This window comes from Temnothorax curvispinosus, unplaced genomic scaffold (genome assembly GCF_003070985.1).
Source record: "Temnothorax curvispinosus isolate PA1 unplaced genomic scaffold, ASM307098v1 QBEX01008959.1, whole genome shotgun sequence".
NCBI classification, from domain to species: Eukaryota; Metazoa; Arthropoda; class Insecta; order Hymenoptera; family Formicidae; genus Temnothorax; species Temnothorax curvispinosus.
In genome coordinates, this window is record NW_020218739.1 from 12,734 (window position 1) to 38,110 (window position 25,377).

General features: G+C 42.7%; 1 protein-coding gene across 1 annotated transcript; it reads right to left on the reverse strand.

The window, feature by feature from the left end:
• Positions 1–263: 263 nt before the first annotated feature.
• Positions 264–24,256, reverse strand: LOC112458510. Its single transcript, XM_025022194.1, has 8 exons — positions 23,852–24,256; positions 7,127–7,228; positions 6,936–7,045; positions 6,606–6,781; positions 2,319–2,549; positions 1,639–1,786; positions 1,339–1,483; positions 264–1,230 (listed from the first exon to the last, which is right to left on the reverse strand). The coding sequence occupies exons 1-8, from the start codon at positions 23,922–23,924 to the stop codon at positions 983–985; spliced, it is 1,233 nt and encodes a 410-aa protein (XP_024877962.1). The 5' UTR covers positions 23,925–24,256; the 3' UTR covers positions 264–982.
• Positions 24,257–25,377: the final 1,121 nt, after the last annotated feature.

The window sequence follows — 25,377 nt, forward strand, 5'->3', positions numbered from 1 at the left end:
ATATTTATAATAACGCTTACATGTCTATTATTTCATAATTTCTCCCGAATGCATCTTTCTGCAGAAGCATTTTCGTTGTATTTTTAATAACAGAAAATAGAGTATATTTTAACTCAGTTAAAATCGGCCTATTCTTCAAATACGTTCCTTATTATTATAGTTTATTTTTAATGAGTATTAGGGGATAATTGTGACTTAAAAAATAATCACTGTGCCGCGCGTCTGCTGTCGATTTATTTATTTTACATTTATTTAACGTAATAATTAAACTGAGATTACAAATACACAATTAATAATTACTTAGTAAATAATTAAGTCGCATTTTAATATTACACCTCGTCGCACGACTAGGTCTTCGTCTTTCTCCGCTCGCAAAGGCCAATTTTCTTTTGGCAGTCACTCTATCAAGAGATACGGCAGTTACTTACGTTATATAATTAAAAAAAGATATAATAAAACTAAAAACTGAAACGTTGCGATTGAAAATTCGGCGGTCGCAGAGCGGAGAAATCATATACATATGTTACTGTTTATTATGTTAGCGCCAAGATAGGTAATCCATTATTTAAACTTTTTTTTAATTCCAAATTCGATAATTTAAATTTTATCGAATTTGTCGCCTAACATTCGATTCTCGTTAAACATATTTTCAATATCACGCATAAGTACTTTAACATGGACGGCAATTTTACAATGAAGACAAGTTTCCTCTTGAGGAAATTACGCGCTACTTTGAAATATCGTTATTTTAAATCAAATTTCATTCAAGGCATATTTTGATTATACACTGTCTGATCACCGCTATATAATTAGTGATCTGCTGTTATGACGATCGAAATCTCTCGATTATTATTAGTGAGCAAGTTAACTATCATTCCCAGAAGCAATACTTCTTACTTTTCCTTCATGTTTTTAACATATCTCAGACTGCGTCTTATTTACAGTTAGCAATCTTTTTGTCAGGAAACACGAATCTCATCTTCTACAGCAGTTTGTAGAAGCAAAGAAGGACCAAAAGGAGAGACAAGCTCAGCGCACTACACGAGGAACCATTGAGTACCACCTCGGTGACTTTGTATTTAAACTGTTCCTTGATCTCTTCCGCGAGAAACGCTCTTTCGTGCGTCTTAATTGTCGTCGGATCGGACTGCTCCCTGATTTCTTCAGCGATCACCGCCCTTTCCTTCGTGTGCGTCCTGTTCTTTCCTTTCCTGATGAATCCCGAAAGCACTAACAACATACGAAGTACATGTACACACCGTAACAGGAGCCATAAACATGATGAATACACGGTAATTATTCAAACGCTCATTCTCTTGGCGAGATGAAGATATATACCTTGATCGATCGTGACGTCATCCGCGGAATCGACCTTGATGAATGTCGACATGGTTACCTCGAACAATTTATTCTTGTCGGTGCTTGACATCTCAATGGCGCGTCTTTTCCTGCCGAAACCGATTTGCCCGTTGCTGCATTCGATCTGAAATAAACACCCGCACGCATCTTAATAAACTTGATGAAAGAACGAGAGGTAGCGGCGTCCGACAGAGCGGAAAAAAAGGATAACGATTGTGTAAATAAAGTTAAAAAAAGTCGCTGATTTAATAATCGTGCTACGAAATAATAAGGCCATACCCCTGGACACTTATCCAAGCAGACGTTAACGGTGCCGCGGAACTGAACGTAGGTGCTTTCCGGGAACTTGAAGGCTCGGAATTTCGCCGTCAGGAAGTCGCCATCCACGGTGTTGAAATTTTCGAACAAGTAAGGATCAACGGAGCACCTGCATAAAAAAAAAAGTGTTAAATCAAAATTTGTATACTCAAATTAACGCGTTCATTGTTTCGTATATACATGCAATCTATAATCTATACAACAATCTATAATCTTCTTATAAGAATGTCAACTTTTTATGTAAACTTTTTTTTCTTCGTTGAATCATATAAAATAACTTTATTCAAGCAAATTTTCTTTGTTTAACGTAATATAATCTCATTTCAAGATTTCCACGTTGAAACTAAAGATATTTTCAAATCAACAATATTCTTTTTTTCTGTGTGTGTGCGCAAATTATGCATATGTGGCTAATGTGGGATGTAACTGGTTTCGATGCACGCGTGTTGCCGCGCGTTTAAATTGCACGTTAAACGTGCGCGTTTGAAAAAAGCACGCATTTGATTGGTGTAACCCTATAACTATGGAGACGCATGTTTGACGCGCATTATAACGCGCGGAAACGCGTACAGTGGAACCGTATAGTGCGAAACAATGTTTCTTCAATCGAGTGTGCAACGGCATCGACGTTGATCAATTACCCGTTAATAATAATCGTTTCCTCCTGCGTTTTGGTGTCGGTGACCAACATGTAAGTCACCAGCAGACCGTAGATCGGCGCTGAATCGTTGTCCAAAAATATTTCCATCTGCAACGGCGTACCGGGACTGACGTTGAGCTCGCCGGTCACCAAAGCTCCACCCTGCCTTACTCCGACGCCGAGGATCGGAACTGGTGCCGCTCCCGAAATTTCCTCACGTATGTCGATCACTCTAAAGCAAGTAAATAAATTTCTTTAAAATCTGATCTATCTACATCTGTTAAATTCGTGGTATCAAGTTATATTCAGTCATTTTTAACCTGTAAGTCGCCACTGCTCCTACTCGATATGTCATTAATTTAACTAAAACAAATACTAGTTAAAATAATACAGTTTTGTATTAAAATAATAAATTTCGACACACATGGTAGTTGAAAATAACAAAATATTACTCAAGATATTGATTTAAATTTCATCCTTTATAAATACTTAACAGTGTAAGAGTTAGAAAATGAATATGATAATTAAAAATAGTATTTATAATAAGCTTTTGAAAGTTGACTTTAAATATTATCTCTAAGAACTTTCGTAAGTTTTTCTTCTCTATAATTTCTATAGGCATATCTTGCATCACAGGTATAATATATGTATATATATATATATATACCCTGCATAAGCCTTTAAATTGTATAAGTTCAACTATCGCGAACTACTTAAATCCGTCTGATTGCCACACATCAAATCCGCAATAAACTGCTCGACAGAAACGGACAGAACCGAAAACCGCAAGGTCGCAATCGCCTACTTTCCAAAATGAAATCATATAATAGGGGCGACCATCTGGCCGGTACGGTAATCAATGTTGCGTATCCAAATATGCAATTCCAAGCCAGCGGCAGTTTGTACACGCCACACCATCGCGATGACCTGTGACGCCGTGCCATGTCGCGCCGCGCCGCGCCGCAGTTATCTCCGTAGGAAGATTCGACCCACTTTACGGTCTTATGCAAAATCGCGGAAGATTATGCGCGCGACCCCGAGCACGATCCATTTTATCGAGAAAAAAAGCAAAAGGTGAACCATCCGTGCGTGCTCGTCGCATTTTCCGGCCACGTAAATCAATTCCGAGCCGGTATAACGCGTGCTCCAGTTCGTGCAGACTCATCTCTCGCTTCCGCGACGTTATGGCATTGGATTACGGGCAACCGGGCGGCGTGGATCGTCGTCCTAGCGAAATCACGGTGACAGACGAAATAACGAAGACGAATGTTCGCCAGAATGGGTAGACCGTGAAATTACCAGGTGGCTAGGAATCCGTACGCGGCAATGAGGAACGAGATAGAACCGGGCAGATCGAGTTCTAAAATAAAAGGCGCGTATACGGAATGCAGTTCAATAACAAAGTATCGGGACTGGTACATTGGGAATCATTAGTCATTATTATGACTGTGACTCGTGTTATTTTACATGATTCCCTCCTCATTCTGAACCGTCTCATTCTCCTTTTTCATTATCTCGGACACAGAGCGCGCTTTGTTACATCGTTTTCTGACGCGTGACGACCTTTCGTATACGCGATATAATGTTGAGTAAAATATATTTAATTACGCGACTTATTTTCTATTGAAGGAGACACGCAATGTATATCAGGCATGCTCGGGGAGAAATTCAATTTGTCCGAGCCGTCATTAACTGGAGGAATCCTTAGAATTTTCTGTATTTAACTCTGTTCGTGGCTCAGATTTTCTTCGAAGCCGAACAAAACTAACCGAATAATTATCCTTCATAAACTAATAATTCCGGAATTCATCCCGGAGCAAATAGGCATGCACAATGCAGCAGTCATGCAGCTCTGTCGACAAGCAGGGATAGTTAATGGGAAGATTTTACGTCGCGTGACTCGAACCCGGGATAGTTGCAGCGATGTCATCCCTTGATAATTCAACAATAAAGATTTCGACCGCGGCTTCCTGGTAGCGGACGATGCGGCGATTTACGGAATTCGCGCGAGATCCGATCCGTCGAAGTGTACGTTCGATTAACGCCAATAAATTACTGCCTCGGCGGCCGGCGGCAGTCGCGATAAAAATTCCTCGCTGTGTTTTCTTGAGAGCACGTCCCCGGAGGGTACTTGAAGAATGTCGACCGGCGAAGCGACTTTCGTTCGGGAGAAGGCAAGGGATCCTTCCGACAGGCCTCTCTTCTCTCTTCGACGCTTCGTCCAACATGCTAAATTCGCGCCGTGGCTTTTCTACCATCTGTAAAGGAACCGTTGCGCAATGGACTCGGCTGTTCCGTCGTTCGTCGCACCATAAAATCGACTCTCGTAATGTCACCGCGTGTCTCAACTATACACAAGATGTCCCGCTATTAAATTCCTCGGCGAACTTAATAAGTACTTGATGTCGGTCTTCCTTTCGGAAAAAGATTTCGCGAGAGGCCGTCACACTTGCGCGCTGCGTCCGTCTCTTTAGCATTCAGCTTCAAATTCTTTGGCATCTACTCAAATGGTAATTCTAGAATTCACTTGAATCTGAGGCTGAAGGAAGAATTTGTTATTTAATCACGTCGCGGAAGCTCATTTCCATAATCAACGTTTATTCCTTCCATCTTCTCTATGTCTTCCATCTTCCTGTGCGAAGCCATAAATCGCAACGTCTCTTTTGCCGTGCTCGATGCAATTTTCCCTGTATCTCAATCGTCCGGCTATTCCTCGCCTATTTCTGCGTACTCGCGTCGAACCGCACGTTTCCCCGAGTAAACGTTAGACCGGCTGGAAACAGCTCCGCGCGAGTTGGATGTTGGATGTGAGTGACCCGTCCAGCGATTTTCGAGGTGAAGAGGGAAAAAGCGGGAATGCTGATTAGGTCTCACGGATTGAAATATATTATACTGGTTTTCCAGCAGCTGCAACGTGCGTTCGACCGTTGTGCAAATAAATCAGACGGCAGCATCTCGACTCGTTTACAAATTACGAACTCTCGATGATGATGACTCCTGTAGTAGTCTAGCTAGCTTCTGCACGCATATTCAGGTCAAGTGGAAACATTTATTTGCTCGAATGTGGATCGGCCGGTCAATCGTTTTGTAATCATCGAATTTTCCACACAATTTCACCGTCCTCACCGATAAAGCAGCCCCACCGCCGCGCCGCGTCTGCTTTGCATCGTCTTGTTCCGTAGCCATGCAAATCGGCGACCAGTTTTACTTTTTCGCCGGTAAGTCGCCGACTCTTGACCAATTAAAGAACGAAAAAAAAAAAACATTTCAACATGCCCCAGAAGATCGCCTGATTGCAAATTTAATAGGATACGATATTCTCGCTTGTTAATACCCGTTCTGCGAAGCTAACGGCGTAAACGAGATCTACGCTTATCTAGAAGACGCGGGAAATGATAACGCTTATATTCATCCATTTGGGTGGCGTAGAATACGACGTAATTGCACTTCATTATACTCAGTGATTTTAAAATTATTTATTACATATCGTCGTCGTCGAGATATGAAACGCCGATATAAAATTCTCCCCGAGACTTTCCTGTCTCGGAGACGAACGGAAGAAGGCGTGTATCACTTAGCAAATTATATCCTCGCTTTGCATTTAGCAAACATAGTTATCTCTAGTAGTAAAAAAATCTATCGGAAAGAAAAGGATGCTTAAGCAATCTAACGTGAATGGATTTTCTTGCTTCTCGAGCTATCTGTAATAAATCGCGGCTGGCCAATAAGAGATGCCGCTTTTTGCACGACGATGGAGCTATGCTCGTTGACTCGACAGGATGCGATTGTCACGTTCGCCAAAATGGTAGGTCAGGCTTCCGTACGGAGAGAAGTTTTTTCTCTCACACTCGCGCGCGAGAGAGGCGCGACTTCCGGGTAATTAAACCCACTCGTTTGCCCATGCCGAGGGATCATTTCGTACGAGGGAAGTGTGAGAGAGTCTTGTCTATCGCGGCAGGTACGACGCGATTAACACTGTCGGATGACTGGCGAGAAATGAAAAGCTTGAAGTCCGAGAATCTCCCGGGACGGCTAAGTCAATCTAATAGATTTGATAAATATCACGCTCATTAGCAGGATGCGCCTCCTTGCGATTTCTTCTATTTACGTTACCCACTCACTATCTCCGCGGCTTTATTGCGCGTTATTACTTGTGCCACGATGAATTACGCATATTTATCGCAACACAACAAAAGCGAATACGATTGCGTCCGCCGCGTCATGACGAATGCCGGATACTTGGTGTCGTAATATCAAACGCCTTAATGTCGAGTGATTGATGACTTACTCAGGTTCCTGAAAGCCCGCCGGAAGAACGCTCCGCCGTACCGCCGTGTGATTGGCCGCGACGGTGATTTCAGGCTCCACGACAACTTCGGTGATTACGCATTTCACCGTGAACGTGTGTTTGCTGGAATCCGCAGGTTCCTCCACTATTACCCGATGATAGTACATCTTCTGACCCTGCGTCATCAAAATTCATAATCCCGATACAAAACGTTATATCCCGTATTATGTAAATGCAGAGGTTTCCGCGCGACCTTTTAAGGCGGAATGTACGTTAACGCAACAGTTGAGAATTAAGTCGGAATTTTGTTTAAATAAAATTATGGTTTACCGTGACTTTGTTGACGACTCTTGTAATGCCGCACCGTAACATGTCCTGTTCCAGCAGCGATAATTTAAACGTGGCTACGCCATCGTGAAACTGCGGCTTACAAGCCTCGTCTGCAAAAGTAGAAATTTCGTTGTGAGTAATAATTTGATTTACTCCCAAGTGCCAAACGTAAAATGTTTGAATATATTCACCCGGAAAATGCTTGAATTGCTGGAGATATATCTTCGCCTGCGGACTACTCCTCACTATATCCACTTCCATCAATTGCTTGGTACATCTTACTTTGCTTTGCACTGAAACATAAACATGAATATTTTATAAGAAACACGGAAACACTTTTGCAAAATATGAGTGATTTAAAATATTTATTTTCAAAGAAGCTTAAAGTCAAAGAATAGGAAAAATTATATAGAACGTTTCTAAAATATAAATACGATTGAATTAGTCTTCCTGTAAAACATTTTAAAAATTTTTCGCTACTTCTTATATCTTACGATCTTTATATGCAATTAATATTAATCATCGCTTGAATCGATACTTAAAATATATATATCTGGATAAGAGAGAGGGGAATTTTCAAGACAATTTACGATTTTGCTTTATGGAAGAATGAGAAGTTAGCCACATCCGCAAACTAAGTTGCTGTATACCACGATAATTGCCCCATAAAGTCGTAAACGTCTCGACCTTGAAAAGCGAAGAGCGCAGCGATGCGCTCGGGAAATGTGTGATGATGCATATCCCACTGGGTTAGACCCTGTTTATTCGCGGAATACCATGATAGATACTTTCACCGTTACCGCGGATGACGTCAAGCCACGTATCGAGAGGAACGCGTCCTAATCCTGAGATAAGTTCAACGAGAGTTATGAGAGATATAAAATAGAAAGTTTACATAATTTTTACGAAGTAATTCAAGTGCATTACATCTTTCTCATATGTGCAAGCTCTTTCACCAATTCAGGAAAGAATTCTTTCTTAAACAAAAATTCCACTGGAATACTCTCGAACGACCTGTACGTCATCGAAGATTGTGTCTTCGTGAGCGTCAAAGCAGGAAGCGACGCGGGAACAATCCCAGGGATATCGTCGCGGGTATAATTCAACATTAATCTCGGAAGATACGCGAGGTAGCAATATTTTCCCCGCACTTAACGCACGCGCTTCGCAGCGAGCCCGGCGCACATCGGGCAATAATTCACGGTGAGGTATCATCGTCACGTGCGCGCAACTGTTAGGGAACGTGGCGAACGTTTCCCCACGACAAGGTGACTGAGGTGAGGACCTAAGCAGTTTCACGCAATGTATCCGATCCTCGGCTGCATCCCGGAATAGGCAGTCCGGCAACCACCGGCCAAGCCCTCCGTCATGTCGCGATTCCCGATAATGAATGACAGAGTGAACAATCAGGGACTGTGACGTTTTAATAACGCTCGCGGACGTCGTTGGTATCATTAATTTTCTGCTAGACGTTTCAAGTATAGGCATCGACTTGCTCGAAACAAGCCAATTAAATTATAAATTTATTTTCTATTTTTTTTCCTCTAATTTTTTTACTGATCCTTCACACATGTAGCTTAGTTACTTTCCGTTTCACGGAACACAATGCAGGTCTAATATCACGATAATGGGAGGATAAATAATGCAACTAGTAGCCGAGATGATTCAATGAGAAATAAGATGCCCCGAGCTGAATTTTTACGTGGTTTAGCAGCTCATTTGATCGCTTGAGGCGATACCAGAATCCAGAGAGAAAGAGAGGAGGCCTTCACGCATGTTCCGCGCGGTCTGCAGAAGTCATCTCGCTCGCGAGAGGCAAAGATAAACAAGCGTCACGTCGGCTGACAGACGCTGAACGACCGGTAGAATGTTTAATATACATTGTAGGCGAGCGTGCGCATCAGGAAGTGCACGGAGAGACTGGTGCTTTCTTTTATTTCCTCCGGTAGACAAATTGATGTTCAGCCGGCAGCCGGTCGGGAGTCTGCCGCGCTCGCTGCGCCCGGATTGCAGCACTCCGGAGGATTAGCAGGTACTATCTGACAGGCGTTGATCAAGTCCTCGAGTCTGCGAGCCTGCGTGTCGCGTCGTTGCCGACGACGGAGACGGAGACGAGCGGACGACGGGCCGAAATGACACGGACGATAAGGCTGCGGAAATCACCCGGGGTGATTTTACGTCGTTTTAATGGGACCATACGTCTCTCCCCGGCCGGGCCTTCTCGGAACGCAGGAGAGATTATCTCGAATCTCGAGCGTTTTCTCATCTTTATCCATGCGATGCAGTCGCGTCACGCACGAGGATGGTCACCGCGCGAGGACGGTCTCGAAAGGTACTTCCTCTCTCCTCGACTCGTTGAAATTGTTCTGTCCGCTTAATATGCGCCAACTTGGTGTCATCAGCATACTCGCTCACTCGGTGTCGACGGCCAGCGGCGTGACGCGACGACGGACGTCGCATTTTTCTCGGTATTCACGGCGGAAAGAGCCACTTTCATTTTTTTTTTCAGCGGAGGCCGTCACCTTTGACACAAAACGTGTCGCGAATATTCATCCCCCTCCGCTAATGACTCTCCTCCGATCGTCACCCAGACGCTTATCTGAGCGGACTTTATGCAACGTCTGTCAGTCAGACCGTCCCGCGCGCGCAGTTAACGCGTAAATTACGTGACTGCGCAGCGTGTCGCTTTTAAACATCCCTACGAAGCTACGGCGGTCTTTTCCATTAGCAAGTTTAAGCGTTCTCGCGAAGGTAGCGAAGGCGCGAGTCGCGGCTGATCTTCTGCCGATCTCGGGGAGAAGGAGGTCCGTGACCTTAGCTTCCCTTCCCCGACCGTCGCTCCCCGCTGAGTTACCACTCTTCGACTTCTTCCTCTTCTTCTTTATCTTCCTTCACCCACTGTTCTTCCCTTCTTCCTGAGCTTGCCGCGGCAACGTGGTTTTTCCTTTGCGTGGTCACCGTCTTCGAAAGCGGCGATCCAATATTACGCTTCCGCGTCTGCATTGTTCTGTCAGAAAGCTATAAATCGGGCTACTAGATTGGAAACAATTGATGCGCAAAAAAATCTTCGAGCAAGAAAGCCTCAGCGTTATAAAAATTTTATAGCGACATTACTCTATCTCTTCTTTCCTTGATATAAGAAATTTTCGAGAACTCAAGAAAGGAACGTACTTTAATTTACTCTGCATCATCGTACAATCTTCGGAGATGACGGATTAATTAAACCGAGGCTGAAACTAACTTGCGTTGATGACGCTAGCCTTGAATCGATCAAAATATATCAGGGTAGACCAGAGTTCCTTCGCGTTATTTTCTGCCGTTCTGCCCGTCCCGATCGCGAATTTACTTCACATTTACTCCGCCCGAAGATTATTCGCGACCGACGCCGCGCTCACGTACTATCGGGCATAATTATCAGCTTCAAATGTGGTGCACTCGCTAATCCCTCGATCTTAGCCCGAGGTCCGTGAACCTGACCTTCTTCCTTCGTTTTCTTCCACGTCGCCATTCGCGCCCCTTTTATCCTTCTTTATTATTCGACGCTTCTTATTTCTTCCTGCGCTCTTCTACCATTAAACTATAGAAGGTACTACATACTACCTCCGGTCCTCTCGTCGATCCTGAGAGAGTTCCGCTTTTTCTTCTTTCCCCCTGCTTCTCTTCCTCCTTCCCCTTTTACAACGCGCTTGCCATACTACCGGCCACCCCCCGTCGTCTTTCGCGCACTTCGACGCGCCTCCTTCAGCTTGCAAGATTAAGATTTCCGCAAGATAACCGATAATGACCTCCCGACTGATGAGGAGGATTCGCGACCTTCGACCTCCTCTTCTTCTTCGTATGCCTTCAACCCGTGGGCTCCCGCTTTTCGTACGTTCGCTCGTAAGTCGGACTCATTTCACATTTGCATGACCAAAATAAATTTTCTACCGATTCCTCGTAACCCGGTTCACGCGACTCACTCTCTTATGCTCGTTTCCATTATCTTCAACGCGGTTTTTGCCCGACGAGCTTACCGCACCGCCACTTTACTTTCGTTTTTGTATTCCCGTTAACGCGCCTAAATCCTCTCAAGAGTAACGAGTCCATCATGCTGTAAAACAACGCGTTATTTTTAGTCTCATGCCGTTCCCAAGGTAAAAATGATAACGACTTGATTCTAAGAAACGTACCAAGTACTTAAGGTTCTTCCCTTTTACCTCGGCTCGTCCGATTCCCATTTTCCATTCATATTCCCGTAGTGGTAAAATTCAATATTACTATAAAACCAGCAATCGGTTGCCCAATGACCGGTTTCATCTGCTGATAACAGTGCCAATTTCCGCTAGCACGACATTTTATTTTGTTCCGTATAGCGCGGAATTCGCAAGAGCGGCTACCTCGTTGCGCTACCGAGAAGAAGCGAAGTAAATTGCGCCAATTTACGATCGTCGGAATTACAATAATTTGTAGCCATTACTGCGAAGTGTTAAGATGAGACCCCGAGATGAATAATTACGCTTCTGCGCGGCTGCGTTCGGGCTCCCGCGAAGATCGAACGTGCAGGAATCGGCGGTCCTGCGTGCAATAACATCTTTTCCGCTTTCCGCGGCGAGGTAAAAATCAACGCGCTGCCTGCTTATTACGCTTGAACACTTTGTTGTTGTCGGAAGCGATTAAGCTTCAAATAACACAAGCACTAACGTCAAATCGGTTGGTCCTGGAACACAAATATTCACGGCAAAAAGACAGACAGTCTCTTCTTCTTTTTCGCGAGGTATCTCTTGTTGTAACTAGCTATACGCATAAAAATGAAACGATCCTTCAATTTTTCTCGTACGAAAGCGAACAAACCGAACAACGGTAAATGCGACGGTCTTACATTACAGTAATCAATTAATATTCGCGGGGAGTTATCGCGTATGCGTGCTGGCTGGCGTGGATAACAGTACCGAATGATCGGAAGGAAAAAAGAAATGGATAGCGATTGCGCGCTGCCGGTTTTTCGCGCATTGCGAGCAAAGCGACACGTTGACGTGACACAAGGAAACTCTTACACGGATGTGACACATCGTATTAACGTTATCTATTAGCATTATCTATTGTAAATTAAACGGATCGTCATCGGCGCGAACCGGATCGGTGGCACTACAAAAAGCAATCGCGTCGTGCAAATATAAGATACGCATGCAATAACGAGTAGAAAATATAATCTCCGTAATAAGGGAAATGTATATAGCGCGCACGTAAAGATTACGAATATACTAAGTACGATTATCACTCCGTTTCGCTGTAATTATACCGGATCTGTGAGTGACATTAATCTGCCATTTAATTTCCGTGAATGTACATAAATCTTTTTGCAAGAATGAATGCCTCATTTTTTATTTTCATTTGGCTTATTTTTATTTACTCCCGTTATATCTGCAGCTAGGCTACATAGGTCGAAAAAGTATAAAGACTATACGAATCGTTAAATGATACGCCTCTTCGTCGTGTAATTACGTTTCGCGTTAAACGGTATAATTTTCAGCCGCTATTACGCCGCTTATATTTAGTCTCTTCTCTACGGTCTTGCTTAAGAAGCACAAAAATCACATGTAATCGCTTAGATATCTCATTTCCTATTTTTATATATCCCATCTTATTAACTTTAATTGTGATTTGTAAACAGAGTGCGGAAGTACTGTTTTCTCCTCTTTCTTTTGGAAAGACTCTTCGTTGATTCTGCTGATGTACGAAGCTAGCAGCGATCAACAAAATTCGCGGATCACCCTGATCCATTGCAAATCGTATACATATATTAATTACTATGTGACGAAATTTAATTGCTGTTTATAATTTTAATGATCGAGACGTCTTCGTCGACAAGGAAGTCGGATAACGCACGAATCACTTGCGTTATCGTTCGCGGGGTATCATGATCGGATCATGCGAGTGGGCGCGTAACGGGGGAGGCGAGAAAGGGCGCTGCATAACAGGATCAGAAAGTTCTTAATCAAAGCAATGCAAGTAACGTCGGGTGATAAAAGAGGAGCGCAGGCGAGCTATGGCGAATACACGCGGTAACGGTGATTCCATTCCGGTTGCTTTTGCCCGCCGCGGCAGTACGCGCACGCCGATTACAAGGGCCGCCAGCTCGGTAAATCACTGATCATCAGTGATCATTAGCGGCCCACAATTCTGTCGATCGAAACTCCGAGGAAACGACGGAATCGTCGGACGGCAGAGGGACCGGTTACGACCGGGTACAGATCGTTGGGGATTAGAGCACGCGAAGGATGAGGCACGTACGTCGATGGATATCTAGTTAGTGCCTTCCTCGGTACTTTCTCTGCCGACTTCCTGGATCCGACTGGGCTATTATGCCCACCGGGGGAACGATGTTTCGGTTGCAATCGGATTGGCACGGTCTGATGACTTGATGCAGTTGCAGTAGTTTGCAAGGCAAAATTTTCCGTAAACGATAATTATGAGATAGATCTCTATAAATATGATAATGTAATAAGTCCCGACTAATTAATTTAAATATTAATTTAATCATTATATCATTAGATTTTAATACAATAAAGTTTATTTTGGCATTAGACATTTATTGCTCCGGCGTCTAATTTACGCGATCCCGATTTTCTCAATTAAGTATATAATTTTTTAAATAAAAAGTATGCGCGTACCGCATTATATATATTTTATTTGACTGATTTTATACTTGTTCTCCTTTTACATCAAAATCTGATCGTCATCCGAACAATTCCCTTTTGCAATCTTCCAAAGAAAGATACCACAACTCTGCCGATCGTGTAAAATCTACAAGTTATATCGCGTGTGTTATGATTTTTATTTTTAAGCTGGATACGCCACACGCGAAAGGTAAGGAGAATCGCGTGAGATGAGCGAGGCGCGTCCAGTGACAGTAATACAATCCGATATTCACGGCAAACCGAGCGTCGCGAGCATCGACCGAATGACTACAAATCGCGCGCAGAAGAGAGATTCCCTTTAAAAGCGACGGTCGCCTTCGGAATTCGATGTTTCTCTCGCTGCGTCGTTAATATCGGCGCTACCGTATGTCGCCGTCGCGAGTAATCGCTAGCGCGGAAACGATCGATCGTCCATCACGTACGGACTCTCTCGGAGACCCTGAACGGTTAGAGAAGACGGACGAGTCACACGCAGGACGAATCAGAGAGAAATCTCTAAGAAGCCTCAATCCTTAAAATTGCTTGGAAACGATAAACATTGACATTTCTTCGATGACTAATTTTACCAGTTTTACCAAACTATTTTTCTGTACTATCTTTATGATTTTTTAATATTTAAATCACAGCTGTGAAAAAATATCTTCCGTTCTATCCACGATACGTACATCTAGATAATAAAATATTTTTTTACGGAAATTAAATGCCTTTTGACAAACGTGGCACATTAAGTTAAATTAAGGTAACAGTTGGAACGTGTTTAATATTCTGCTTCTTGTTGGAGCCTCTCCTATCTCCCAGAGCGTGTCGGTGAGGGATGCTGCGAAAATGTAATGAATTATTTATAACGTCACGCGGTATACAAATTATGCGCGCTACCGAGAATTACCGTTATACATACGTTTTCGGTAATCCTGACGACGATTAAGTCGGCGTCCTACGGAGCATAGCCGTACAATTATTTAAACAATTTTATGGCTCGGCAGTGCATAAAACGCTCGCACGTGTCGTTATTTATAGTCCATTGTGCACTTTTCAGATCTGCATTCCGCAGACGCACTATCCGCGAATCGTAGCGAAATTTTTGTGAATTTTTCTCCCGTGAAATTTCTTTCATTTTATTCACGGATATTCCATGGCGCAAAAATCATCAATTAATTATCGTTATACAGCCAATTTTATTAAATCACATATTACAAGATGTACTTGTATTGCACAACGAAATAATTTATATTATAAGCCATAAATATATGAGCTATGATTATAGATTCTCGGATTACATGATTAGTTTTTTCTATTTATTTCTTTTTAATGTTAAATGATTCGACCAATGTAGCTCTATAACAGCAACTATGATCACAATCAATTCTCGTTTTCTACTTTAGAATGACTGTCGGCATTACGCTGACAAATATCGCCCGATAATCGATCACTTAAAATCGATTTACTCTCCAAGAGTAAATCGACTGGATGAGATAAGATCTCGCAGAGGGATAGGATCCTTTGTTATCTCGGATGCTACTACGCGCGCGCACGGCTGTCATCTCCAAGATATCGAATCAAGTCCCCGGAGTTTATCTGACTTCCGGTAGACCGCTTTGTTATCCGGACTGGTGCTAGACGCAGCCCGAGCACGGAATACATTTTCCAGAGGATACTCGCAGCGCTATCTGATCACAGGATTTAATTGTTTCCTCGAGTCCCTCTTTCCCGCGTAGGTGCTCAGCAAGTTGGAGCACCGCGGTATAACGTAGATGGTACGTGGATGCATTAGACATGTATAAAATATAACAGATAAAGCATCTAGTAAAAAAATCCGCGAGCAGTCCTCGTTATCTTCCTCTCTAATGACAACGCACCAAGATATACCTTATCTAATGCTATTCTGTGCAATATACCGTTCGCGTTTCTCAACTACTGAACTACTGAAATGTTTCTGAATACGAAGCAGAGTGTGCCGTTAAAAAGAATGATTTGCTGCAATAAAATAAAACTTTACCAACATTTTACGGTCATTTTTATTAGGCTCGCCTAATTGACTGGTATACGATCGTTACATTCATTACTCGAACTTAGAATGTGGGTAAAACGTATACGAGGGCCGCGGCGCCTGATGAAATAATGACGTAGGGATAATTATGGAGTGTGAATCATGAGAAAAAGTATAAAAAAATATTGCAATTACGACAAATACGTCAGGGATGGGAAAGAGGATCACGAGACGCAGTAGCACAGCCATAGTCCGTAAATACACGTGCAGTGGTATCGGAGCAGGTGTAAATGACAAGCGATAGGAGTAATTATAGGTAATAAACTGAAATGACAGACTATGACGATACACCGTCCGCGCCGGACACACATTCTCGCTTTTATCCGCCGCTCGATAATTAATAGGCATGCCGATAGCCTCTCATGGAAAACAGATTCACCGTGTTATAAAACGACATTGTCTTTCCGCTGTTATTTAAATTGTTAAATCGGCTGCGTGCTCTGGTTGTGTCATCTTGCAATTTTCTCTCCGATTAGAGTAACACCGATCATTTTTCGCGAACGATCGCGAATAAATCGCTGCGCGATCGGGCGGCCTTGAGTATAAGCGTTCACTTCGCATTGCGCACTCATGTTTCTACTTTTACTTCTACTTCGTTATAGATTATTTCGCATTTCACGAGATTTACCTCCCGCTTCTTTAGCGCCGCACGATTATTTGTCTTCATTAGCATTAATTTTCGATTAATCCACAGCTTTATCAGTACAGTTACATTGAAAATGGACGCAAATACGTAGCTAAGTGCACTTGCTCAACGTATCGTGCAGCGTGCTTCTGCGAAATGAAAACACGCAATCGGTCGTCGGTCTCCGTTTAAAATATATTCCAAACATAGTCGTCATAGTGCATCTTCTTTCGCCGCTTTTGTTAACGTATGAATATTAACGTTAAAGTAATCAAATTAATATAATTTGGATACTGGATATGAAAGAGACTGATCTTCCATTAACTAATTCATTGATTAATCGAAAATTGCAATCGGGAATTTTTCATTCAAACGTATTTTTAATTCAGGTCTCTATGTTACGATGTGTCTTTATTAATAAAACAAGAGTGAGCAGCGGATTTGGAAGATCGTTTGCCTGGCATCCGCCAAAGAAAAAAAAACGATCACGTGTGATTAATGATTAGTTGATTATACACGTGTCTAATGACGAAGTTCGCGTGTAACCTGTGGCTCGCTGCTCGCCGGATCATTATCAATCATGAAAATGAACGCTCCTGACAGTGAGAAAGAGAGCACAGGGCGTAAGGAAAACAGCGATTTATACGAATTAGTTCTTTTGCCGAGGAGGAGCAAACCGGTACCGAGGAAAGTAGCAGGATAACACTTCGTGATAAATGACGCAAGTTCGGTGAGCAAACAATTTCGTTCCGCGCATCATTCGTTACATCGCGATTGATGCTCCGCGGATGCGGAACACTGTAAAATCGAAGTTTTTCGGTCCTACCGACACGTATCCTCCAGTCTCCAGTTGCTACCAGGAAATGTTTTCGCAATATTTTGCCATACGTTTCCTGGTAGCAACTAGATACATTGAGGTCACGTTGTTAATGCTAATGAAAAAAATTGCTTCATTACCGTTATTAATTGTAATCTCGTCGAGAGAAGCTGAGTCTTTAAAATTCTGCTTCTTCTGGAGATTTCACGATCAAGCCACCCTGTTCGGATGCTTTGAGAGATGTACTTTCTTTGATAATTCCAACAATGTGTGTGGAATAGAAGATTTATTTTTAAATCATTTATAAATTAAAACAAAAATTTATGACGAATTGAACGTGGACCGCTTCAATGCGCTTAAGCACCGTTTCTCCTAGGCTCACCGTGAAATCTCAAGAATTTTTAAAACAGCTCCAAAATAATTTAATTAGTGTGTATAACGGAATTAATCAGTCTCTGATTAATCCACAGAAAAAATTTAACGTACGTAATGCGTACGTTATTTAAATTATTTAAATGGAAAGGAGCATTAAAAGATCACATTAGTTATTGCCGAGGATCGCAAAAGTGTTTCCGTTAACATAAAGCAGAGAATTTGTCCCCTTGCGCGCTCTTGTCTGATGGTATCTCCACAGACACACACTCACACACATACACACACACACACACACACACATGATACACACGATGCGTGCACACGAATCCGTAACACTACGCATGTACCGAGTGACACGCATGCACTCAAGTGGTCCGACCGGTATCCGCCATATTTGGCTGGGCCCCCCACACACATACACACGTGAAGTACAAACATAAGAACTCCTGAGAGAAGAGGTCATGCTCACAAAAGGTATCGACGTAAAAATACGATATTCCCCTAGGCAATAATTCGGTGATGACCTCAAAAAATATATAATATATCCGCAGTTTTATAAATATCCAACTGACATATCCATCAATAAGTTAGTATAGGAAGAATAATCATTATACATTAAATGTGGTAATTTAAATGCAAGAGAGTTATATAAAATTTATATAATTGAAATTTAGATTAAGAACATTTAATTAAAATCATAAAGATTTAAAATAGTAAGTGCTTTTACGTTCCATTTAATTTTAATAGATAAAAATCCATTATTATAGCTAACGGCGAACGCGTTAAAGTACCAATCAGAAAGGGAACGTTCCTACATTGCAACCTGAAGAATAAAAAATAATCGCGAAAAGATATCGTATATTTATGGCTTGGAATATGTTAAGATGTGTCATTAAACGCGTGACGAACGGTTCGTCTCTCTCGATGGGTTGGGTCGTCATTCATAAAGCTATCGCAAAAATGACGTGTCAGGGTTCACTATCCATCCACGTTCTTTTCCTCGTGCCACGTCGAGATAACTGTTCAAGACGTCATTTAATTTGTGAGTTACGAGAAATTGAACGTTTACTGTCGTTGCCATTTCGCTTCAGGCGCATTCGATATGCCACATTGACCTTCGATCACTTCCTTTTTGGTATCTGAACGTGCCTGCGGCAGGAACGCGCGCGGTTATCTTTCACGTATAAATAATTACGCAGGAAATATTTGTCCGTCTTGGAATAGCTCATGAAACTAGGGTCACCGAGTGAGAGGACGTTGAAAGGTGTGACGAGAGAGGTGCTGAGAAGGAAATACGTTAAATGCCGAAGAAACCGAGTACGGGAGGTGCTGTCTAGTCGGCGAAGGAAAAAGATCGCTGCCGATAGAGCACGTCTGGATGGACTGACGGAAAAAAGTGTTGCCGTTACGTCAAATACGCACGACAGTGCAACATCGATTATCTGGTACATCAGTGCGGCAATCGATCTCGAGATACATAGCCATCTCGAGACTTTGATTTCTTTGCTTGATTAATGACATTTTAATAGATCAAGTCACGCTCGTGCATCCCTTTCGCGAACAATCGCCTCGCGTTTATCTCTTAAGACATTTATTTTATTAATTTCCTGTTGCTTATCCATGCATTGTAACTCATTGCTAGAGCATATAAATTGTCATTATAAAGTTTTTTTAAACAAGATAATTATTTAATGATGCCTTAATATGATAGTATTAAATATATAAATAATATATGGCATTAATTAAAAAGATGACGCTTTCTTTATCTATTCTATTATTGCAAATTTCTGTTTGTATTAATTAATTCTTTTTTTATTTTGTTACATACGCCATTTAGATTTAAAAAAAAGTCTGAAAAGCTTTTGATCTCTTCTGCCCGACTTCGTCGGTAAACGCGAACCGATCCAAAGATTCGCGAGTCAGGAAAAGTCTGATCGCTTTACTGGAAACCGGAGCTCGGCCTTTTTGGCCTTTTTTCGATGATCTCCCCAGCGCTCTGTCCAACGCGTCCGTGCAGATTGGCAACCGGTTTTCCTATGGCCTCTCCCAACCGATTCCTCACTCCCACTCTCACTCCCACTTCTGTTTCCCATTCCAGGGCCCTGTGCATTCCCCATACCCCACATCCTCCATCCCTCACAGTGCTGTAACATTACAGCGTCATCCTACATCTCTTTTCATACTAATGTTTTCAGTGATGAAAACAATTAGCGATATATTTTGCAATATGAGAATAACGTGTGTCCCTATTTTTATCATATTCTTCTTAAATGTTTTTTTATATTTTCCAGAGATACGTTAGAAAAAGAACCGACATATAATTAGTTATTTAGCATATAATAATCATTATTTAACCCTTAAATGCCACTCGGGGTCCAGCGGACCCCAGACTCTTTACAATGATATATTTTCAAATGTTCCCCCCAAAAATGGAGCTCATGCTCCCATTGATGATAGTTGAGTGATTGACCTACCCGGTTGTACACTTAGCAGTACTCAGTTTACTTAATTTTTTGTACTATGTTGAAATTGAAATTTTAACAATATAAGCATTTTATTCTCTTTTCTAAGCCTTGAACAACATTGAAAATAATTTTCATAACTAAATATCAAAAAATCAATGAGTAAGGAGACATTTTTCATGCTGGGGTCTTTTAGACCCCATGTGTCATTTACGAGATTCTTGAGAGGTGTGGCATTTAAGGGTTAACTGAAAAGTACTTGACCGAAGATTACCTGACTTTTTTCCTATAGAATATTTTAACACAATAGACAGCTATGTTCAAATTTATATTAATTATCGTGCAATTCCCCTTTTTCCACAATCCAGAGCAATTCAGACAAACAGAAAAGCATACTATTGCTTTTCCCGCAATCCAAAGTAATTCAGACAAGAGAACTTATTGATTTAATCGACAGATCTTTTTCTCTCTAATAAAGAAATCGTTTTTCAAGCTATGTATTTTTATATCGTTCGTAAAATAGAATTTATAACGGTGATACATATGTTATAAAATACAACCTTCCTGTTTTCTTCGAGTCGATCTTTTCATTTAACGTTCAAACGGGTCGCTTCGAACGGGTCTCTATATTTCAACGATGGGCTTACAACTTCCTGGGTACGCAACTGGCTCTGATCCTCACCTCTCGTATTATTCCTCATTCCTGACCACGTGTTTGAGCGCGATTATGGGGAGCACGAATGAGTCGGTGGAACTGTTTTGCCCTATCCCTTTTCCGCTCGGTGTGAGCGTTTTCGCTTTCTCGTAAAACTCCGTGCGGTTTCCATGCGGTATAATGAATAAATTGACCTTCATGAGCCGCACATGGGAAAAATTCCGTAAAGAACGGCCGTACAAAAAAAACCGGCCAGGAAGCGAACAGTTTTAAAACCGCGAGAAATCTCATTATCCTTGAACACGAGCGAGTGCGGCCTGACATTTCATTTTAACAGAGCGCGCGCCAATTTTCTGCATGACTCCATTCTCTTCGCCAATTGTCGATTTTTCTTATCTATTGTCGATCCGTCGATGTTACGCGCCCGCGGCCACACGTGAAAACCAATAAGAAGAAACTCCGCCCGCGAACGGAACGGAATACCTTGCAATTCGCATTTGCCGTCTAGCAATTAAGTATGATGTTAATAACCATAATGGCGGTAAAATAAAGAGAATAGAGCGCAAGGCGTAACAACGGTGAGCTACTTAGATCAAATTTCACCTTCTCTTTCCTCATGATTCTCCCACTCGCATTCGCTACAAGAACGGACTGATGTGCCTCAGCACCCTGCTCGGAAAAGCGATAGAAGTGTTTCTTCATATAAAGAATTTTATTAATTTAAAAAGGAAGCGTAATTTTTATTGTACGTCATTTTGCGTCAAATCCTATCTTTAATGAAAAACTAATTGCACTTCTACACAAAGGCAAGGTTTCTTTAGATCGAAATCCACGATAAATATTGTATCTCTCCTGCAATCCTTTAATAATAAATAACACAGAAGAGTCTTCTGTTGGTAATGGCAATATATATCATTAATACAGAAATATAATAATTAGCATTATTTCATTTTCATAAATTATCTTCGGTCGTAAGGAATTGTTTTTGCGTCACACAGTTAAGCCTCTTCTATACATATAATTGAAATATATATGTATAGATAATAATATAGATAATTCTGTAGATATATTTCAAAATTTTTACCAATATTTTACGCATATTAGTAAAAAAACATTTAATCCTGGCTCTGTGTCTTTCCCGTTACGGACACACGTTAGTGCGGGAGCTAGCTCACATTGTTCACGGATCTCCCATTAATTCCGGGACGATAGTCAGTTAAGATCGTTCCGCGGATTCTAGGAGAGAACGAAGAGCAGGTGGGAAACACACGCGCAATCACAAAACACAGAAAATTGCATTCCCTTGCTCACCTTCCCTTTCTTTTCGCGATTATCGCAGAATCCTATTTCTCCTCTCCCGCGTTTGCCTTCCCCGTAGTCGTAAGTCAGCTCAATTATGCCCATTATACGAGATAATCAATTTTGCCGACTGGCGATGAGAATTCGACGGACGTAACCCCGCGATGGAGTAATGATACAGGCAGGAAGTCGATTGCGATCTATCTACTGACGAAGAAAAGCTACAACGCGAGCGAATATATAAATAATAGGAAATAATAAATTTTCTCCTAAACATCATGAAACAACACGAAAAGAGATCCCCATTAAAGATCTATATAAAATTAATTAATTATTGATATAGCTGATATAGCTATTTTTATATTTTAATCGCTAAGCGAACTGACTTTCAAGTATTACAAAAAAAGAAGCGTGATGTAATCGTTGCGGAGTTGCTTACGTGTTATTTTTATACCGGGTACTCTCTTTTAGCGATCGCTCTAATTTACATAATGGTTCGCGCAATTTTCCAATACAAATATAGACACGGTAAAGTATAGGAGATCACAATGGAGTCATGGCGTGATTCATCAACGTCTGGTTACTCACACACGACGAATTTCCGCGCGCGCGAGTGCCAGAGAGTAATTATTTTCCGCACACGTGTTCTTCTCTTACACAATCCCGCGCGCAATCGCACTAATTTCACATTTGCGAAACCATACAATTCATTCGACGTATCTAGCTGCTATTAGGGTTAATTAATTGCACGTCAACACGAAGGGAGAGAGACTCGGAGGAACAATTGGAGCAGCCTCGATTCCCAAGGCACGATTGGAACTCGCAAATCGGTCACTTCCACCGATGAACAAAATGTATAATTATCATCAGTATGATTATCTTCAATTTGAGTAATCCCAGTCAGTTAATTTCGAATGCACCGTCGCTCTGTCCCCTCTCGTTTGTCCAAGCCGAGCGGCCCTTAACGGATAATTAGCCTTTTATCCTCTGCCTTGCCCTAATTGCAAGTGTCGCGCGATTACTAATTACTAGTTTCGTTCCCTGATTGCGGGTACTTTTTAATTGCGCGTTGCGTCGAGGATGATGCGAGCGCGCGCATTGTTTGCACAGCTCGCGAGCGAATTTCACTTCCGAGAGAATCTCCTTGATGAAAGAATACACTCGGTACGCCTCGTAATATCGCGTGACGTACGCGAGGAGAATTCGCGACCGCTGAACGTGATCTGAAAACGTATAAACTCATCGGTAGGTGTGCCTGACGATTTTTTAAGCTCGAAACACGTGAGACTCGTGTCGAGGGAAGAAGCGAAGAACTCCTTGCAACTCTTGCGAGTCGCAAAACGATCCCGACGTCGTGCGTGCGTGTTCATTGTCGGTTTGTTCTATCTGCGGTCGGACACTGCCATTTTCATAAATAGCCGGACCGTGAAGCGAGTAGGAAAGAAAACGTCTTACCAACGTCAACAGTAACGAGCCTAAAGTCAGTCATAACGAGCGCGTCGCACGACGCATGAGGGAACGTCGCAACCTTGACTGGCTATGCTATGATCTCTCTCGTGATACCTCGTAGGCATCGCGATCTAGGACATCCTACTTAAAGAGACGCGCGTGCGTCAGGTGCTTCGAAACTTTACGATGCATTCTGTGCGACGCGTTATGCCGCCACTTATTTGTTATGCCGCGTCGGCCGCCGATCGGCAGCGTAATCAGCTTGGAAACAAAGGGACGTCACTTTCATTCGCGACTGTCATGTTTCCTCCTCGTCACTGATTACTGTTGAACGCTATAATCGAACGCAGACAACGCGGTACGTCTGTACTCGGTACGCGTTTGAGATTTCTTCGACGCGCGTACATTTCCCTCGTAATACTTTCTCTTACGCGTTTATTATTTTAAATAAAATCACGGTGGTCGCGGAGACTACGTTCCATCGCGACTGAATCTAAGCGTATCGCTCACCGTTGGCGCCTGCGAGCCCGACGATGCATATCCAGCACAGGGCCAGTCTCCAGAAACGGTCGGCCATGTCCATTCTCCGGGGTAATTACGAAACGCGTCCGCGAATCGTGCACTCGCGATCTGCGTCGGACAGGTAAACAAAGGGGTGAAGAGAGGAGGGACGGACGCGGAAGAGGAAAGGAATGGGAGAGAAGAGGACCGAGTGTTTTCGTACTATCCGCGAGGGACTCTCATTTAGCCGGGCGGGGACGACGCGGCTCGGCCCGGGCGCGAGGAGCCGAATTCTCCTCTCACCGTCCGCGAATATCCTCGTCGTTAATGGGAAAGCCCGAGGACTCGCCGGAATGGGCCTTGGCGAAGACGCGCGAGCGATGTTCCCCGTGCGAACACGCGAGAGACACTGACGGAACAAGAGACTCAGAGACTGGCGGGAGACTCGGGAGAGTTTGAACCGCCAGCACTGCCAGCCAGCAGACCCAGACTGCAGCATTGACCAGTGGCGTAGAAGTGGATCAAACGTCGCAATAAAACACGATTTTACACAGTTTTGATTAAACGACAAAACTGACCGACGCAAATTACGAGAGATCGATTTTTTCACTTGATTCTAGGCTGGTGAATCCGCCGGATATGCCCAAGGTTGAAACCTTGAATAAATACTGCTAAATATAATGCGTGAAGATATGATCGTGATAACATTCTTGCATTAAAATTTTTCTTATTTTATGACTGTTTTTTTTAATTCCGTTACATAGGGAAAAGTTGAAAACATAATTACACAGTCCTTTCAATTTTCTCGCAAATCGGAGCGCTACTTATCCGGAGTTAAATTAATATTTCTGATAATTATGTTAGCCGAATTTGTGGTCCAGCATCATCCGTGGGCATAATAAGCCCCATACGCCATTGTCATCGAGAAACAAAAGACACACGGATGAGAAAGTGGCAGCCGCCGTAAACCGATCGCAATGGCACGATCGCACGTATATGCGTTCGCGCTTGCGTGTGTACGTTGCGCGTGCTTATCTGATAACCGGAATGAGCTTGTGGGCCGGAATAACTTACGGGAAGATATAACAAGTCCCTCGCGCTAATTGATTTATAGGCTGAAGAAGATTCATCGAGGTATTCCAGATAGAGGCGTGTCTCACCACCCTGCAGAGTCGATCACGCCCCGATACGCGAGATCCTGCGCCAAGCGCCAAGGATTTGGGCCTTACAGACGCGGTCTCAATATCTTCGACGAATCGTGAGCCGATATCGCGCAGACGAACCTTTTACAGAACGGGTTATCTTTTATTTCTTCTTTTTTTTTTCCTCCCTTTGTCTTCGGCTCACGGGCGGGCGAACGTTTTAACGTAGGCGTGTGGGGCCAACGGCACCTCTCGCTCTGGGCCTTACATGGATGCATCGTGAGTCACTGCCCAAAGCGGCGTATGTAAATGTGTTCTGCCTACTTTATTCATACGCTCACAGGCTGCGGCGACCAGCGCCGCGGAGAAAAAACGGCATTAAAACGCCTAACG

What these genes read in the sequence shown, in the direction of transcription:
- LOC112458510 (XM_025022194.1), bottom strand. Translation starts at nt 23,924, where the DNA reads ATGGACATGGCCGACCGTTTCTGGAGACTGGCCCTGTGCTGGATATGC. An exon ending in GAGTCGTCAACAAAGTCACG is followed by an intron (nt 6,782 to 6,935) that starts GTAAACCATAAT and finishes TTGATGACGCAG; the next exon opens with GGTCAGAAGATGTACTATCA. An exon ending in GCTTGGATAAGTGTCCAGGG is followed by an intron (nt 1,484 to 1,638) that starts GTATGGCCTTAT and finishes TGTTTATTTCAG; the next exon opens with ATCGAATGCAGCAACGGGCA.